This window comes from Sus scrofa, chromosome 6, assembly GCF_054392235.1.
Source record: "Sus scrofa isolate SSC_HxYL_T2T_F1_AM1 chromosome 6, Sscrofa_HxYL_maternal_Yorkshire_Landrace_v2.0, whole genome shotgun sequence".
NCBI classification, from domain to species: domain Eukaryota; kingdom Metazoa; phylum Chordata; class Mammalia; order Artiodactyla; family Suidae; genus Sus; species Sus scrofa.
This window is the reverse complement of record NC_139388.1, coordinates 154,578,416-154,596,113: the sequence shown is the minus strand read 5'-3', so window position 1 is coordinate 154,596,113 and position 17,698 is coordinate 154,578,416. Positions and strand designations below refer to the sequence as shown.

Genomic DNA, 17,698 nt, shown 5'->3' with positions numbered 1-17,698 from the left:
CCCTATCTAGACCTCCACTACTCATCCCACTGCACAGTTGCTATCAGCCTATGTCTGTCTCCTCCACCAAACCATGACCTCTAGAGCTTAGGACTCAGAATAGATAGTCCACAAGTGTTTGTTGAGTAAGTGTCACTCATGCCCCCAAACCTGGAGTGTTCTTTCTAAATTGTAAATCTGAGGATCACTTCCTGTGTTCCTATTTCTTTCAAGTCCCAGCTCGTTACAGTGGCTTTCTCTCTAGCCGCATCTTCCAGTTCTTTCTTTCTACCTGAGAACACTAAAGTTGTAATGCTCCAGATCAATGTCGTCTCTGGTCTTGAGTCTTTATGCATGCTTCCTCAGCTACTTTTTGCCTGGCTAATGCCTAATCATCCTGCACACTGGTTAAGTATTCCTTGACCCTCTTCCCACCCTCAGGCTAGACTGAGCACAGCCCCCCTCCCCCGCCCCACCCCCTGCCAATATGTCCCCATCACAACCTGAACTTTCCCGGTTGCAACGTGCATCATTCTGGGCCAAAATGACTTGTCTTTCTTCCCTGCTAATCTGTAAATTCTGTACCTAATTTGCCTACTTGTATGTGCCCAGCCCCGAACACAGTGTTTGGAAAGAAGGAAGTACCTGCCGAGTCTGTTAACTGAGGGTTAGATGAATGAACTTCCCCATCATAAATCAATAGCTTTCATTGCCTTTAGAACAAAGACTTATCACAGCTTTAGGGCCCTTACGATCTGGTTCTCATGTATTTTCAGTCTCATCTCCTCCAAATCCACCCTTTGATCTCAGAGTCACGCTCAAACTCTACATGGCAGTTCTATCCAATGGAATGAAGGTCCCCAAATTCTGGCTCCCAAATCTTTCAGTCTTGGCAACCCTGGTCTCTCTGCCGGGGGTACTCGCTCCTCTCACTCCTCTCCCTTTTCTGTCTGACATTCACTAATCTTTATGTTTCCAGTTAGACACCTCTTTATCTGGAAGCCTCCCTTGACTTCCTAAGACCAGTTCCGGTGCCCTTGAAGTCTTCTAGGTTTCCTTCTCACCATCCCCTTTCCCCAAGCAGCTGGCGAAGTGGCAGTCCGAACTGTGTCACTGTGACATCTCTGACGTGAGCACAGCACCTGCACACCTGGGCGCTGCAGAGATATCTGTGGAGTGAACTATGTTGTCTGGTCTTATTCTTTCCTATCAGCACACACGTCCTGTCTTCCAAAAGCAGGTTGTAAGCTCCATGAAGGCAGTGAAGGAAATTAAAATACTTGTGGATTTCTCCCCAGGCCTGAGCTTAATACTTGTGTCCAGGGAGCCTGATTTATGTTGCTTAGAGGCTGTGCTGTCGGGCCCTTGACAAATGTATTAAGCAGTGGAACCTTGGCTTCAAGTTCTGGAAAGCCTGGGATCGGGATCACAGTAACCTTAGACACTGTTTTTCCAGCGGGGACCACGGCTGCTTTCTAAAAGCCAGAGTAGGGACAGTGTCAGGCACCTGGCCTGTTTCAGCAGATATTTGCAGAATGGATTCTGTGCTTGTTCATCTCGCCATGTTCTGGGCTCAGATGTTCCAACAGAACAGAATGGCTATAAGGGATGAGGTCACGTATTCCTGTTCCAAACTCAAGATGAGAAGAAACATTAAAAATTTCAAAAAGGGTGTTCCCATCATGGCTCAGTAGTAACGAACCTGAGTAGTATCCGTGAGGATGCAGGTTCAATCCCTGGCCACACTCAGTGGGTTAAGGATCCAGTGTTGCATGAGCTGTGGTACAGGTCACAGGCCCAGCTCGGATCCTGTGTTGCTGTGGCTATGGGGTAGGCCAGCAGCTGAAGCTCTGATTTGACCCTAGCCTGCCTGGGAACTCCCATATGCCATGGGTACAGCCCTAAAAAGACCAAAAAAAAAAAAAATCTCAAAAAGGATGAAAAAATTCTTTTTGATAACGATTCAATGGCTTCAAATGCAAGGAATATTAGTTTGCCTTCTCTGGTAAATAAGTTGTTTAAAAACTGGACTCAAATGAAATAACTTTTAAAAAATATGCCACCATCATGTGAGATGTAGGAACAGACCCTGAATTGGCAACATAGGACATGGACCCCCTACTGCTCTCTGCAGAACCACAAGAGACAATAAGACCCACACTGCACATTCCCAAGAGCCCAGTGCAGAGAAATGCAGAGACAAATGATGGAGAGGCAGCATTTTAATAGAATAAACAGTCAAGACAGGCCGGAGCCTTGCCACTGCAAGAGTGGTGTGGCCCAGCAGCGTCAGCATCCCCTGAGAACTGGTTAGAAATGTGGACTCTCCAACCACCTTCCCCCGACCCCTCCCCACCCCCACCCCAGACTGACTGCGTTCTGCCAAGGTCTCTAGGTGATTTGCATGCACATCAAAGTTGGAGAAGCACTGGGATGGAACATTTATTAATGTGGGGTTTTGCTCTTAAAATGTGCTTCGAGGTCCAAGGAAACCCATTTAAGCATCTTAGATCATGATTTGCTCCATTCTCTCTGAGCCACGCTGTCCCACATCAGCGTCCTGCTCTGGGACTTTGGGCCTCCCATGTGAATCATAAAGTGTACTCAAGTTTGCTGAGCCATTTCTGTAGACAGTCTTTATGGATTACAAAGCGGATTCCCCAACTTCCATCGGCTGTTCCTTGCCCAGGAACCCCGGGTTGTATGATGATTTCCATGTTTAGAGATGATGAAACTGGGGCCTGGGGAGGTTGCATGACTCTCCCAAGGGGCGCCAAGCCAATTGGCATCTGAGTCCAATGGGAACCAAGCTTTTGAGCTGCCAGTGTGAGGCTCACCCAACTTTGATGCCTTGCCTTTTTAAATGAGAGGAACATTTTTGCACAAGAGATTTTTAAGAAAGAACAAATTCATAGAGAGCCTTGTGCATGACTGAATGGGAGCCATGGACATGTGGATCTCTGGCAGTGTGGACGTTTAAGAACGAACCGTCCAGGAGAGAGAGATGTCAGGACACAGCGGGCCCTGCCCAGCCCAGCCCAGCCTCCACACTCCTGCCCCAGCCCAGGCTGGCGGGTTCTGCAGCCGGATGCCTTGGAAACCTCAGCTCCTCAGAAGGGCTCATGAGGGCGGGGGAAGAGAAAGGAGCCAGGCTTACTGTGAAGCCATGGATACCGCTCTGGAGGAAAAGCAGCGGCTTCTGGATGACAATAACCCACCCTGAGAAGGATGCTCACTCCGATTCATTTATTGCCTTCGCGGATTCAGAAGAGCTTCTGTAACTGGACTCTGCCTGGATACATGTGGTGTGCGTCATTGGATTGGATTTCCTGATTAATTCCAATTTCCCTGGAGCAAACCGGAGCCACCTGATGACTCGGAAATGGTCAAGACTGTATATATCTGGCACTGATGCCAATATGCTTCTTTTACCTACCTCATCTGAATTAAGATTTCTCTGTCAACCCCAACTAAACAAAGGCCCTAGTGGGGTCTGTTCAGCTTCACCTGCTCACATAGTGATTCTCCTGGGTCCGTCAGAGAAATGACTGCCAGGGCAGCTGCTAAAATCCCACCCCTTCCCCCCTCCTTGCTTATTCCAATGGGACATGCATATTCCAATGGGATATATTCATATATATTGATTAAAAAAACAAAAAGATGGTGCACTTTAAAATTCCACTTAAAAAGTATTGCTTTGCTACTGTGCTCCTGACTGCCTGCTCCCTACACGGTGCTACAAAGGGTAGAGTCACAAGGAATTTGAGGCTGAAGATGTTTGGGATTTTTAACCAACACCAATGCACCTTGTACGTTGCACCCCGCTGCAGCCCGCAGAGTTTGGGGGCTTGGCCTAAGGCAAAAACTACAAAGCATCCTAATGAGCAGAATTATACAACAGGAATGTATGTGCATATTTGACATAGTTTCTCCTCTGGAGGGGCAGCCCCCTGGCTATGACCCGTGCCCTCTCCAAGGGCGAGGGAGGAGTCCAAAGAAGGCGCCTTCTGTTCCCAGCTGCCAGTTCTTCCGCAGCCCCTATGGCCCCAGGGACCTGCCCTGCTTTGCGTGGGCCCGCAGCAGCCCTGCAATTTCCACATGGGCGGGTGATTTCAGAACGATGGACAAAGCTGTTCGGCCAGCCTAGAGGGGAGCAAGAAAAGGAGAAACAAATTTTTATCCCATCTGCCTCCCACCCCAGAAAGGAAGGGTGAGCTGAGAGCAAGGGGTGTGCACGGGGCAGAGACGTCTATCCCAAGCATCCACAGAGAGAAGGAGACTCCTGTGGCATGAGGATCAAGAGAAATAGACTCCCTCCCATAGAAACAGAATTCACTCCTGGGAAATCTGTGCCACCCAAACGAAAGACGTGTCCCTGGGTTTTTAATACTTTTTTTTTTTTTTTTTAATCGGAAGACAGAGGAATGAAAACAACGCTTCCATTATCCCATTACAGGGACTTAAACGAAAGTTTGGGTATGTCTCCCTCCAGTCTTTTCTCCTGCACAAATGCGTTGTTGGTTTTTAAAAAGAGGAAGGGATAATATATATCACTTTGGAATCTAGTTTTATTTTGACCTTACTGCGAGATGCTCTCAAACTGCCCCTGCTCTTACACAGCCACCAGAACATATAGTTTTTCTTATTGGCTGTGTAAAAGTCCATAGGTGACTGAACTATTTCCCTTCTGTGGGAGACTTTGGTTGTTTCCAAGTCCTCACCATCATAAACTGAGTGCAGAAAGCATCCCCCCCCATTCCAAATTACTTCCTAAGCACCGACTTCTTGGAGTGGGCTCCCAGCCCAGAAGGACACACTCATTCTTCCCTCCTGAAGCGTGATGCTGTGGTGCTTTTCTCAGCGCAGCCACCGTGCAAAAAAGATGCCGGTCCTGCTGTGTAAAGCTGCAAGCAGAGCAGCGCTCAGCAGGCAGCAGCGGGCATTCTCTATGCAGAGATGAGGGGAAGGGCTGGGGGGATGCAGTGGAGACAGCTCGGTGAGGGTTCAATCTCGTATGCAGAATTCTGCAATCAAGACAGCTTCGGAAACTACTTTTTTGGCAACTCACTGGAAGGCAAAAATCCAACCTGAGGCTATTTCTGGTCCTTATTTAGCCCACTTTAAGTGTGAACATTTTTCCACTTTACTGCATCAATATTAATGGCTTTGACACAGGAGGGCCCCTCAAGATCCCACTAGAGTGTTCTCTACTGTAGATGGGAGAAATTCCTAAAATGTAGGAAATCCACAGAAGCAGCGAGAAACGGTTGACACTCAGCTGAAAACCTTTCAGCCTCTTCTCTGTGCTCCGGGATGAAGTCCAGCTGCCTGGGGTTCCACATACGTACAAAAAGCGATAATGCCCGGCCAAAGACCAACCAAGCCAGCAGAGGAGCAGAGTGAGCTCAAGGGACAGGATGCGCAGAGGAAGGAAGGGGCATTTCTGCAGACAGGCTGCACAAGACACATGAAGTTCTTTCCCTGAAACGGCCCCACGACTCCTGGTACCTCCCTTCCGCCACGCTTTATCATTTGGTGTCTGTGGGGGTTATTTGATAAATCCCAGGCCCCATGAGGCCAGACACTGGATCTGGCCTGTTCTGCTGGCCCCATGCCTGCCGTCTGCGTGGCCCTCAGTAAGTGCTGTGGAAAGAGGGGATGCGAGATGATAGCAGAGGATTCCTTTCCAGTGGATGAAGAACCCGAGCCACCCAAATCCTAACAAGTATGCTCCTAGATTGGACACGTCTGGAAGAAAGCAAATGTTTTCCACAGAGGAGCCTTGTGAAAGCCCCACGAGAGGGGCCTGGGTGTCTGTCCCCTGTGGACTCCAGCGCTGCACTGTGTCAACCAGGAGGCTCTGCCTAAACACAAAGACGACGTGATTCCTGTTACTATGGGAAAGAGGCACAAGGCCAGTTCCAGGGGACACGGGCACCTTTGGACAGGACCCGCCCAGAGATGACAGCCTGTGTCTGCAGGCTCTTCAGCTGCAGACATGGAAAGTGGAAGACCCCATTCAGATCAGAAAGCGTGGCCAGAGAGACAGCCTGGGGAGGCTGTGTCCCTCAGCTGCCTCTGCCAGGGCCCTGGGAACAAGCCCGCTGTGGGCTGCTCCAGTGGGAGCCAGACAGGGCAGGTCCCTGGAAGAGGCCAAAGGTGACCTCTTGAATTAGCTTCTAACCTAGGGAAGGCCCCTTGCTGACTGTTCTGGGGGTTTTGCTTTTATAGCAACCTTTAAATGTCGGTAGGATGAGAGAAGCTACTTTCGGGATAGGATTTCTCGCTCAGTTTTCCATCTAAATCTCCACGGGGAAGTGAACGGTGAGACGAGATGGTCATCACGATAAGGGCTGGACGCCGCCCTTCAGTGCAAATCTGGAGGCACAGGGCTTGGTTCTTGCTAGGGTCTCCGTCAGCTGTCCCATCGCCCACTGAAATTTCTCACCCAAATCACCTTTGGGAAATTTGGGTGTAACTCTGTGTTGACCCTGTCCCCAGCAGGCAGCAGGGTCTGGGACTTTCTGTGGGCTTGCTGCCTACATCATCCAGGCACCCCTGTGCTCTCTGGGCGTCCCCTAGCCCTCTCCACCTTCCCCTAGGACAGGCTTCTGCCAGCATCTCCCGTTTAGCCGCCCACTTCTACCTCTCAGGCCTCCGGCCCTGCCCTGAACTGCAGCCAGCCTTGTCCTCGACCCTGGTCTGGCTTCCTGAGCCAGCACTTGACTGGGATGGGGCTTCTCATTCCACCAGGATCTCAGCCCTTGCCTACACCAGGGTTTCTCAGCCACAGCACCACGGACATGTTGAGCCAGATAAGTTGTAATTCTTCCTTGTTTCCGTACATTGTAGGATGTTTAGCAGCAACCCTGGCCTCTACCCGCTGGACGCCAGGACTGTGTGCACGCACGCAGACACACAGACACTGCTGAACTTCCGCTGGAGTGCAAAATCACTCCTGAATGAGAGCCACTTCTCCCTTTGGGGACCGGTCTGCTCTGATGGGCTCCCCTAACTCCAGACCTTCATTTTTCCTACTCCCTCTAGGCACATCCTGCAATGCCGAGAACCCTGCTCAATCATGTGGGGGCTGCTTGTATTTGTGTCACGGCTCATCTATTCACAACAAGAACAGTTACCATCAACTGAGTGCCTCTTAGATGTCAGATAGGGACTTTACAAACACTACCATATTTAGGTCTGGTCCATTACTATCCGCATTTACAGAGACGCATACAGAGGCTCAGAGTGGTTAGGTCACCTGCTCAAAGGCACACAGTCGCTGAACCCAGTTTCAAATGCATGGGTGTTGAAAGGCCACATTTCTAGTAATCACTCCATTTGTCCAAGCACAATGAAGCTCTCTGGCTGTGGCTCTTCCTCCACCTCCTGAAAGCAGCCACTGAGCTCTCTGATCTGCAGCAGAGTCCAGGAGATGCTCTAGGACTCACTGCCTGAAGGTCCTTGCTCACCAGGAACTTCAGAGCCCTGCCCGCTATCTCACAGGCCTCACTGCTGCCCCATTGGCCCGCCCTATTAGGTCTCCCCAGGCCAACTGCAGAGGCCACTCCTGAGATGGCTCTGGGCCTGTTCCAGAGTAACGAGCCACCTCCTGCCCGAGGGGGCCCTGCAGGGAGCTTGTTAACACAGAACCTTTGTCTGACCGTAACCTGTTTGGAGAAGGAGCCCTTATTTCCAGAGCCCATCACTGATTCCACATGCATTTCAAGAAGCTCTGTGCTTTCTCGCGACTGCAGAAATGGCTTTGGGCAGAGGTGGGGTTCATGGGATCTGAAAATGCTGAGCCAGGGTGCCTGCTGCCTGGGTGTGGCATGAGGGACCCCACAGCTTGAATCACTGATGAACCACGGCACATCATTCAGATGTTCCCTAACAAGAGGGGATGTCCCTGGGACAGGGGGGACTCTTTCCCTCCCCAGGCCCTTGGTTCTTTCAAACTGTGGGTATTAAGAACATACAGGGGGGGAGTTCCCATCGTGGCGCAGTGGTTAACGAATCCGACTAGGAACCATGAGGTTGCGGGTTCGGTCCCTGCCCTTGCTCAGTGGGTTAATGATTCGGCGTTGCCGTGAGCTGTGGTGTAGGTTGCAGACGCGGCTCGGATCCCGCGTTGCTGTGGCCCTGGTGTAGGCCAGTGGCTACAGCTCCGATTCAACCCCTAGCCTGGGAACCTCCATATGCCGCAGGAGCGGCCCAAAGAAATAGCAAAAAGACAAAAAAAAAAAAAAAAAAAAAAAGAACATACAGGGGGAGTTCCCATTGTGGCTCAGTGGTTTACGAATCCGACTAGGAACCCTGAGGTTGCGGGTTCGATCCCTGGCCTTGCTCAGGGGGTTAAGGATCCAGCATTGCCGTGAACTGTGGTGTAGGTCAAAGACACGGCTCAGATTCCATGGCTCCAATTGGACCCCTAGCCTGGGAACCTCCATGTGCCGCAGGAGCAGCCCTGGAAAAGGCTAAAAGACAAAAAACCAAACAAACAAAACAACAACAACAAAAAAAACAAACACACAAACAAAAACATACAAGGAAGTCTGTTTCTCTGTTTTGTCTGTTTTTTTTCTTTTTTTTTTTAATCTTTTTGTCTTTTTAGGGCTGCACCCGTGGCATATGGAGATTCCCAGGCTAGGGGTCTAATCAGAGCTGTACGCCTACGCCACAGCCACAGCAACGCCAGATCGGAGCTGCGTCTGCGACCTACATCACAGCTCACAGCACCACCAGATCCTTAACCCACTGATGGAGGCCGAGGATCGAACCAGCAACCTCATGGTTCCTAGTTGGATTTGTTTCCACTGTGCCACCATAGGAACTCCTCCCAGGGAAGTCTGTTTAAAGCATTAAATTACAGTGCCAGCATTCAGGACAGTGGAGTCAGACCTGGGCTTGAGGTCATGCTCCAAGAATCAGCAGCTTGTGACCTTATGACAGTTGCATAAATGCTCTAGGCCTCTGTTTCCTTATCAATACAAAATCGGGATCGCAGTATCTATCTCACTGGGTTATTGAGAAGATTCGGGAGATGACACAGGGAAAGCGTTCCTCTGAGCCCTCTTAGCAGTTTGATGGAGCTGGTACTGCTAGCTATGTGATCTTGGGTGGGTTACTTAACCACTCAATCATCTGTTCCTCATGAGCAAATGGGTGGCATCAACACAGGCAACCCCATAAGGCTGTTGTGGGATTTACACAAGGTGGTCTTTTGGTAAACGCTTGGTGTGGTACCTGGCATCGAGCCAGCACATTATACGTGTTAGCTCGTCTCGTCATCGTCTCAGCATTTTTGCCACCGCCATCACTTCCCAAGAAGCAATGTAACGTCAGGCAGGGTAGCTTGATGAAATGGGCCGCTCTGGAAGGTGGGTCATTGTCCAAGAAGGGACATAAGCTGTACTTGTGTCTTTCATCCAGCCCCCTGGGGGTCCCCATGGACAGCAGAGCTTCTCTGTCCAAGCTGCTGCCTCGAAGCTCACATGCTGTTATTGCTGGGACCAGATGGGGTTCAGGGCCAAGACCAGGCCTGGGTGCACTCCCTCAGGTTGGTATGAAAGGCTACGATTTCGGATTTCCCTGCTCCAAGTCTTCCAGCATTTCATGGGTCATTTCATTGAAATCCCATAACAGCCTTATGAGGTCAATTCTATTGCTACTGCCATATGGTTCCATGGATTCTGCTGGCTGGCAAGGCACTTTTCAGGAAGGGAAGTGAAACACTCACTTGTTAATAGCCTATAAGTCTCACCTTGTCAGTCAGGCTGCTGTCACAGGCCGGGTGTGCCAGGAGCAGCCGTACCATGTCAGTGTTGCCATGGCAACAGGCCAGCATGAGGGCTGATGATCCATCATGGTCCTGCAGGTTGACATCTGCCTGGCAGCTCAGGAGCGCTTGGACCATGTCCTCCCTGTCGTGGCTGACTCCCAGCATCAGTGCCGTCTGGCCTCCCTGCGCAGAGGGCAGAGGTGTGGTGAGGTTGTGGCAAACAAGAAGGACCCCCTCTGTAGCCTGGGTGTGATCAGGAAAGTGTTCTTTGGAAAAAAAACAGTTGGTCTGAATCTCCTTCTGCCCGTGGTATGGGACCCATCCTGCTCCGCTGGCAGACGTCTACTCCGCCTCCAAGATGCTCGTCAAGTGCTGCCTCCTCTCTAAAGCTTTCTGCTCACACCCCAGGCACGGGGTGCCTAACACAGCACTTACCGCTTGGCATGGCAACCTGTCAACCTCTCTTTTTCTCAGGGACTGAGACATCTTGGATGGCAGGGACGAAGTCTTGGTCACCTCTGTCTCTCCCGTGTCTAGGACCAAGTACGTGCTGATAGATGCTGAGTGACAGAATCAACCCAGGGCTGAACGCTGCAGGACCATGGCTTCTAACTGCTCTGAACGCCCCTGCTATTTTCAGCGTAGTGACAGCCAGAACCCTTCTGTCTCAACAGGCTCTCTGTTTGCACCGTCTTGTGCTCATTTCTAATCCATAGCCATTAACAACAATTGTTTACATCCCTGTAACTGTTAAGTGCACATCGCAATGGATTAGTCAGAAAGTTGGGACCAAGCTCTGGTTCTGCTGTTTCTTAGTGCTTGACGCTAAGGCTATGTCGCTTTTCATCCCTGAATCGAGGTCTTTCTTTTTCTTAGAAATTAATATAATCATGATCCATCCCATATATCTCACAGGGCTTGTGTGAAAATCAAACGAGATAAAGGACGTGGATATAATGACATGTGGTAGTAATTTTTCTGGTTACAAACAAATCATCATTTCCCCTAGATTTTCCTGTGCCACATCGTCCTCTCGCACAATATGATTATATAATTTGCCCCAAGGTTCTCTTCTGGGTTCCAGGCAAGTCAGGTGTGTCTCTCTGACCAGATGTCAGGCTTTGTAAGGTTGTGAGAATCAGGCAAGACTCTTGTTTTCTCTCCTTTCAGATCCCCTGTGGCTCTGAGCACAGCGTCTTACACGAGAAGCATGTTGGCTGATGTGTTCACTGATTAAAGCTCCAATCTGCAGTCACTGATGAATTATGCTTCCCTGCCCAGAACACTGGGGCTTAGAGAGAAGAAAGGGGGTTGCAATTAGATCCGTCTTGGCTCTGCCTCCCACTAGTACATGAATCTGGACAAGTTAACCGCTTGGTGACTTTTCCTGATCTGGTAAAACGGGAATGCTTAATGATATTGCCTGCCTTCTGGGGCTGGTATGAGACCCCAGGGAATCACAAATGCTGTGTGCCTGTTAGCTGTCATCTTTCTGAGTGTTGGAGATAATGGCTGATCATCACTCAGTATGTGGGAAAGTTTCATTACCTTCCAGAGAATGGTTCCCCACTTCTGTGGGACCTGGGAAGATCTTTCCAGAGACGCCTATTTGCTCTTTGGTTCGCTGATACTCAGCCCTGAGGAAACGCTTGTTTATGGCACTAACCAGACCATAGGTTTTCCTTCAGACCCCTCTCCAAGTGGTATTCAAGCCAGATGGCAAATGCAGATGTCTTCCTGTCTGCCCCCTGCCTGACTTGGGGCCCCTTCCTTCCTCACCTCCCTCCTGGTCCAGTTCCATACAATTTAATTCAACAGCCATTTACAGAGCACTGCTGTCGGCCAGGTGCAGCACTGACCCTGGGGATACAGAGGGAAATAAGGAGCTTAGCCCAGGAGACTCCTGGTTTCCCAATGCATTCCTGTGTAACCCGGTGCCTGCAGCTCTCCCCAGAGGGCGCTGAAGGGCTCAGCTGCACTAGGAATTCCTGTCCCACCCCTCCTTTAGTGACCCGGATGGCTCTCTTACAATCCTAGAGCACCGTTCTCTCCTCTATAAAAAGGGCATCAGGAGTTCCCGTCGTGGCGCAGTGGTTAACGAATCCGACTAGGAACCATGAGGTTGCGGGTTCAGTCCCTGCCCTTGCTCAGTGGGTTAACGATCCGGCGTTGCCGTGAGCTGTGGTGTAGGTTGCAGACACGGCTCGGATCCCGCGTTGCTGTGGCTCTGGCGTAGGCTGGTGGCTACAGCTCCGATTCAACCCCTAGCCTGGGAACCTCCATATGCCGCGGGAACGGCCCAAGAAATAGCAACAACAACAACAAAAGACAAAAAAAAAAAAAAAAAAAAAAAAAAAAAAAAAAAAAAAGGGCATCAATTTGGATCATTAGTGAGCATTCCCCCTTCAAGAGGGCCAATTAAGAAAAATTGAATATTTTTATGGAAGACATATTACTTAAAAGGAAAACAGGCTTACTGAGTCCTCTGAAGTAGGAGCTCTAGGTAGGTGAAAATACTTTGAAAACCAGAGAGTGTGCTACAAATGTCTGTCTCTCGCCACCAAGAGGACTGCTGTTATGTGGAGTGTGCAGAGTGACTCTGCCATCAGGTTAGGTCACTGTCTGCCATCACTTTGGGGTGGGAGTGGACGGCAGAGTTAAACTGGGAGATAATTTTCTATGGGTCTCTTGGCTTTCTGCACACCTTGCAAATGAGGCACTGTCTTTGGTTCCAGAATGTCTTTTTATTTAAAGATGTATGTGTGGTGAACAGCCCTTGGAAGACAGAGAGAGTGTCTCCTCCAGAACAGAGGGCAGACATGCCTACTAGCCAGTGTAAAAGATTCAGGTTTCCTAAGCTCAGGGTTACCGCCCAGTAACACAACCCACTCTGTGCACAGGCCTCTGGCCCTCTTCACATGGCCCAGTGGGAACTGGGAATTGGGTCTTGGAGAGCTGGTGTAAGTAGCTACTGTTACTGCTGTGAGTAATACACTGTCCTTTTTCTCTGGCACAAGAGTCCTGTGTCTTCTGCCAGCATCCATGACACTGGGGCAGACCAACTTATTAGCTTGAAAACAGAGTAAAATCTCAGATCTTTCACAGTTCTTGAGGATTAGGCTATATCTACATCGCTCTAGGGGGAAAAGGCGAGTTGAATGCACTCTGCTTGTTCTCGTCTTGGTCAAAGACGAGGCATTCCCACTGTTCCTTATGCAGCTTTGCCCTGCTGCTTCAGGGCCATACCTCTACTCCATGTTCTCAGGCAGAAGGACCCAGAAGTCAAACAGAGACCTCCTAACCCTCTGAACTGTTCTGAAGTTCATGATCAAGGTGGATCACCTGCAGGTGCTTTCTAGCACAGCTAACCAGCAAATGCCTTCTCAAGGAGCTAACAGTTGTAACATGTGGTTCGAGGAGGCAGGCCCAGATGGAATTTGCCCAGTTTCAGAACAAGGTATAGATTGAAACTCACTGACCTCTGCCCCAGCCTGTCTGGGTCTCAGGAGGCTTTGAGGAAACCCAATGTCCAGTCTTTGGACAGATGCCATTTGGAGGGCCCAGATGTCCCAGGATAAAAACGACATGGAGCTGCATGGAATGTCTCACCCCACTGGCAGGATGAAACTGGGAGGTGCTTGCATTTATTAACGAGGAGAGGATATTCACGCCTCCTACCTGAGTAGCTTGAATGTTCACATTTCCTTCTCTCAAGAGCTTCCAGACAACAGCCATGTCTTCGTCAGTCTCTGCAGAAGCCAGGGGAGTGATCATCACAGCAGTGTAACCAGCTTTGTTCTGATGGTCCACATTGCAGACGCCTGCAAGAGAAGCACCAAAGCTGCAACAGCTCCCCAGGGGCCAAAAGCCAGGCTTCAGCCGGGTTCAACAGGATGCTGCATGCTGGTTAAAGGGCCACGGAACAGGGCAATCCTTTCCCAGTGGTGGAATCTATGTTACACATTTTTAGCAGCCTTTAACAGTGGCCACATTTCTTTACAAGTTTTCAGAGGATACCCAGCAAGAAAGGTCCACAGTAGAGTCCGAGATGGCCAAGGGGGCTGATGACTTTGTCCTTATTTCCTAAAGTGGACACAGACATTCCCATTTTACAGATGAGGACCCTGAAGTTCGGTGCAGCTACATCAACTGCCCCAGTGAAAGAGCAATGAGACCAAAACTCAGGTCTGTCCAGAGCCCATCACTCACGCAGCCTCACATCTCCCATTGCTGTGCATTTCTGGTCCTTTCTGAAAGTTTTTTTTTATTAAAGTATAGTTGATTTACAATGTTCTGTTAATTCTGCTGTACAGCAAAGTGACCCAGCCATGCACATATATACATCCTTTTTCTCATATTATCTTCCATTATGTTCTATCACAAGTGATTGGATATAGTTCCCTGTGCTGTGCAGTAGGACCTCATTGCTCATCCATTCTGCATGTAATAGTTTGCATCTACTAACCCCAAACTCTCAGTCCACCCCACTCCCCCTCTCCCCCTTGGCAACCACAAGTCTGTTCTCCATGTCTGTGAGTCTGTTTCTGTTTTGTAACAGAAGCAAAACATTTGTCAGGTCTTGCCCTGTGTCAATGTGTAACTCTTAAGCTATTGATTGTGACGGTAGGTCCTCTCTAAAGGCTTAATGATACCTTGTGCAGTGGACCAGGGGGCATGAAAAATGCCACAGAATAAACATGGGAAATCTTCCAGGAATAACCATCTCATTTGAAAAGCAGAGCAGAAAAAACACTCCATAACTTTTTATATAAAAGCAATTAAGGAGTTCCTGTTGTGGCTCAGTGGTTAACGAATCCAATTAGGAACTATGAGGTTGCGGGTTCGGTCCCTGGCCTTGCTCAGTGGGTTAAGGATCCAGCGTTGCCGTGAGCTGTGGTGTAGGTTGCAGATGCGGCTCGGATCCCATGTTGCTGTGGCTGTGGCGTAGGCCGGTGGCTACAGCTCCGATTGGACCCCTAGCCTGGGAACCTCCATATACTGTGGAAGCGGCCCTAGAGAAGGCAAAAAGACCAAAAAAAAAAAAAAGTAAGAATATACATTTCACCATAGAATGAAAAACTGGCATGTTTTTAAAACGAAGTATGAAGTGAGAAGTCCAAAGACATTCTGCTGTGGATGAATTCATATCCGCCTCCACCAAAGAGACCCAGGACATCGTCAGCCTGTTATCTGTTGCCTGAAGGCCCCAGCTCTTAAGGGAGGTACCCTGTGGAAAACCAGATCTTCCCTGTACTGTTGCTCATGCAGAAAATCTGGGTGTCTCTTTTGGACAAAAATAAATCTATCTCAGAGAGCAAGTCCGAGACTCTTCTTAGCATTTCTTCTGTAAAATGGGGACAATGACAGAACTCATTAGGTTACCATGAAATTCAATGAGTTTATATATTAAAAGCACTTAAAAAAGTGCCTTGAACATAATACACATTCAATAAGTGTTAACTGTTACTACTGTTATTGTCCAGAATGGGATTCTGGTCTTTATATCCTTGCTACTTGCTTTTTAAGACTTAGAGATGCACTGTAACAAATCTGGTTTATGACAAGGTGGCAGTTAGGGTTATTTGTAAGTTCTATGCAAGAGGAAAAAAAACAAAACAAAACAAAAAAAAAAACCACATTTGTTTGACATTCTCTCCACGCCACCACAAACAATTTTTTGGAAATGTGTCATCATGGACCTGGATGCCAGGGGATACAGAAAATCAGTTGGGTTCATCTAGTACCAGTTTCCTCCCTAAAGTCTGTCTGGCCACTGTCATGACAAGCTGGGCTACCAGTAAGAGCTCCACGCATCTCTCACAACTTTGCTCTGATAAGGATGACAGTATTCACTGCCTCGTTAACTTAATGGCTTTTACATTTTTACCTCGTGACTATGTCCTGTTTGCTTTTAAGCGGTGTAAACAAGCTTCAGGTTATGATTCTCTATACTCTTGTCAGAAACAGGACCTACAGCTCAGTAGAGTGAGGACTAACTCCTCCCCTGGGGCTCTGAAAAGGAGTTGAGGACCCCCAGTTTCCACAGCAGATGCTTCTGAGCAGCTCCAGGGAGCAAACCAACCCTCCCCAGAGGCAAAGGGAAGGCTCATGACTGAGCATCCTCTGACTCGGGAAGCTTCTCCTCTGCAGAGGCGTCCTGACAAAATAAAGGTCAGATCACAAAGGGCTACATTGATGGAGGTGCACCTGTGGCTCTATTCTCAGTGATGATGAGTCACTCCTGGGCAGCCCTTTACAGTTTGTAATGTGCCTTCTGGATGCTTCACAACTGGCTGGGAAGGGAGTCCCGTTTGGATTGGGACGGATCTGTCTACAGTGGGAAAGGAATGGCACTTTCAGACCGTCTCCCTGCCCCACTCCATTCTTTATACCTGTGGCTGTTTAGCCATTTGAACAGGTTAAAGGGAAAAGCTTCTAAACCACTTCAGGGTTGATGAGTATTGACTATCTTCTTAGACAACATCCACAGAAATGTGTAAAAACCAAATCAACGGTTATCTGTTCTCCAGGCTGGTCTGGCCAACCTGGAGGACTTCTAACAGGCTGCAAGTCTGTGAGCTACTTAGAGACAAAGGTATCACATTACGGATCTTTAGATTTCTTTTGCACATAATAAGTGGTCCCAAGGTCTCACAGTGTCCCTGGAACCTAGTTTGGGCTAGTAGAAAGGCCCAGATTGGGAGAATGACAAATTATGGCTGGAATTCTGGCTTAGCTATCTACTAGCTCTGTGACCTTGACAGTATCAGCTGAACGCTCTGAACCTCAGTTATTTCACCTGGAAAATGCATCAAATATCTGCTTCAAAATCCCTGCAAGGACTACACACGGTAGTATAATACTCTGTCCAAGTTAGGGAAGGCACTCAAAAAGCAGTGGTTGGTATTGTTATTTATGTTCTATAATGAAAGGCCCTAACAGTGAACACAGCAAATAGAACACAGAGGCATGGTTCTTTAATTATGTGCCTTTCTCAACTGAGCTACCATTTTTTTTTTTGACCATGTCCACAGTATGCAGAAAATCCCGGGCCAGGGATCAAACCTGCACCATAGCAGTGACCTGAGCCACAGCAGTGACAATGCCAGATCCTCAGCCTGCTGCACAACCAGCGAATTTGCGCTACCATTTTTGTGGTATGCGTGAATCCACAGAGAATGTCAGAATTCTAACTTCATCTTCCTCTGATGATGCAGGAAACAGAAAGGACTTCAGGCTGTTGTTATGTACATCACATGTCCATATACATGCAAGTGAAGAGCCTCAAGAGTGCGTAACAAAATTCTGGAGAGTGGAATTTAACCTAGCTCGCAGGAGTCATCTGTCTTCTCATTCATCTAACAAATAGTTTCACTTGACACCCACCATGAGCCAGGAACTGGTCCAGGTGCTGGTGATACTGAAAGGAACGACTCAGGCAAGAGCCTCCTTTGGGTTAACTGACAAGCGACAAGTGACAAGCAAAGATCATCTAAAGAAAGAAATAGGGCGTTCCTTTAGAGAAAGCTGGGGCAGCCACCTTAGATGGGGTCACCAAGGAGCCTTCTGAGATGACATCTGGGCTTTGACTCGAATGATGAGAAAGAGCCAGTCCTGAGAAGAGTTTCAGGGAAAAGGGTCCAGATGGAAAGAAAATGCAAAGGTCCCAAGGAGGAAACGTGATGAGTTTGAATCACGTGGCTGCAGTGAAGGGAAGGAGGGTACGTGGTGGCAGCAGAGAGAGCAGAGGTATGCAGGACCAGGCCACCCAGGACTCCTAAGGGCCAGGCTAAGGAAGCTACCTTCTGCTCTAAGAGCAAGGGGAGGCCAAGGGGAAGCCGTGGGATGGATTTAAGTTGGGGTGGACAAGATCCAATTTGGGGGAAGGCTGTTGGATCCAGAATTCAAACTTCCTGATGCCTGTTTCAGCTCTCCCTC

At 48.9% G+C, this 17,698-nt stretch overlaps 1 protein-coding gene and 1 long non-coding RNA gene across 9 annotated transcripts in view; one reads left to right on the top strand and one right to left on the bottom strand.

The window, feature by feature from the left end:
• LOC102165354 (uncharacterized) overlaps positions 1-17,698 on the top strand; it is a 142,269-nt gene that overhangs the window by 30,551 nt on the left and 94,020 nt on the right. The gene's annotated exons all lie outside the window — the stretch shown is intronic.
• The window catches only part of KANK4 (KN motif and ankyrin repeat domains 4), a 74,790-nt gene continuing 59,275 nt past the window's right edge, over positions 2,184-17,698 (bottom strand). For all 8 annotated transcript variants that reach the window (XR_014808118.1, XR_014808117.1, XR_014808116.1 and 5 more), the window contains 3 exons: positions 13,439-13,581; positions 9,743-9,943; positions 2,184-4,122 (listed from right to left, as the gene is read on the bottom strand). Coding sequence is in view for 4 of the 8 variants with exons in the window: in XM_013988892.3 (XP_013844346.3) it covers positions 4,018-4,122; positions 9,743-9,943; positions 13,439-13,581 (449 nt within the window). In the remaining 4 variants the exon portion in view is untranslated. The remainder of the gene's footprint in view (positions 4,123-9,742; positions 9,944-13,438; positions 13,582-17,698) is intronic.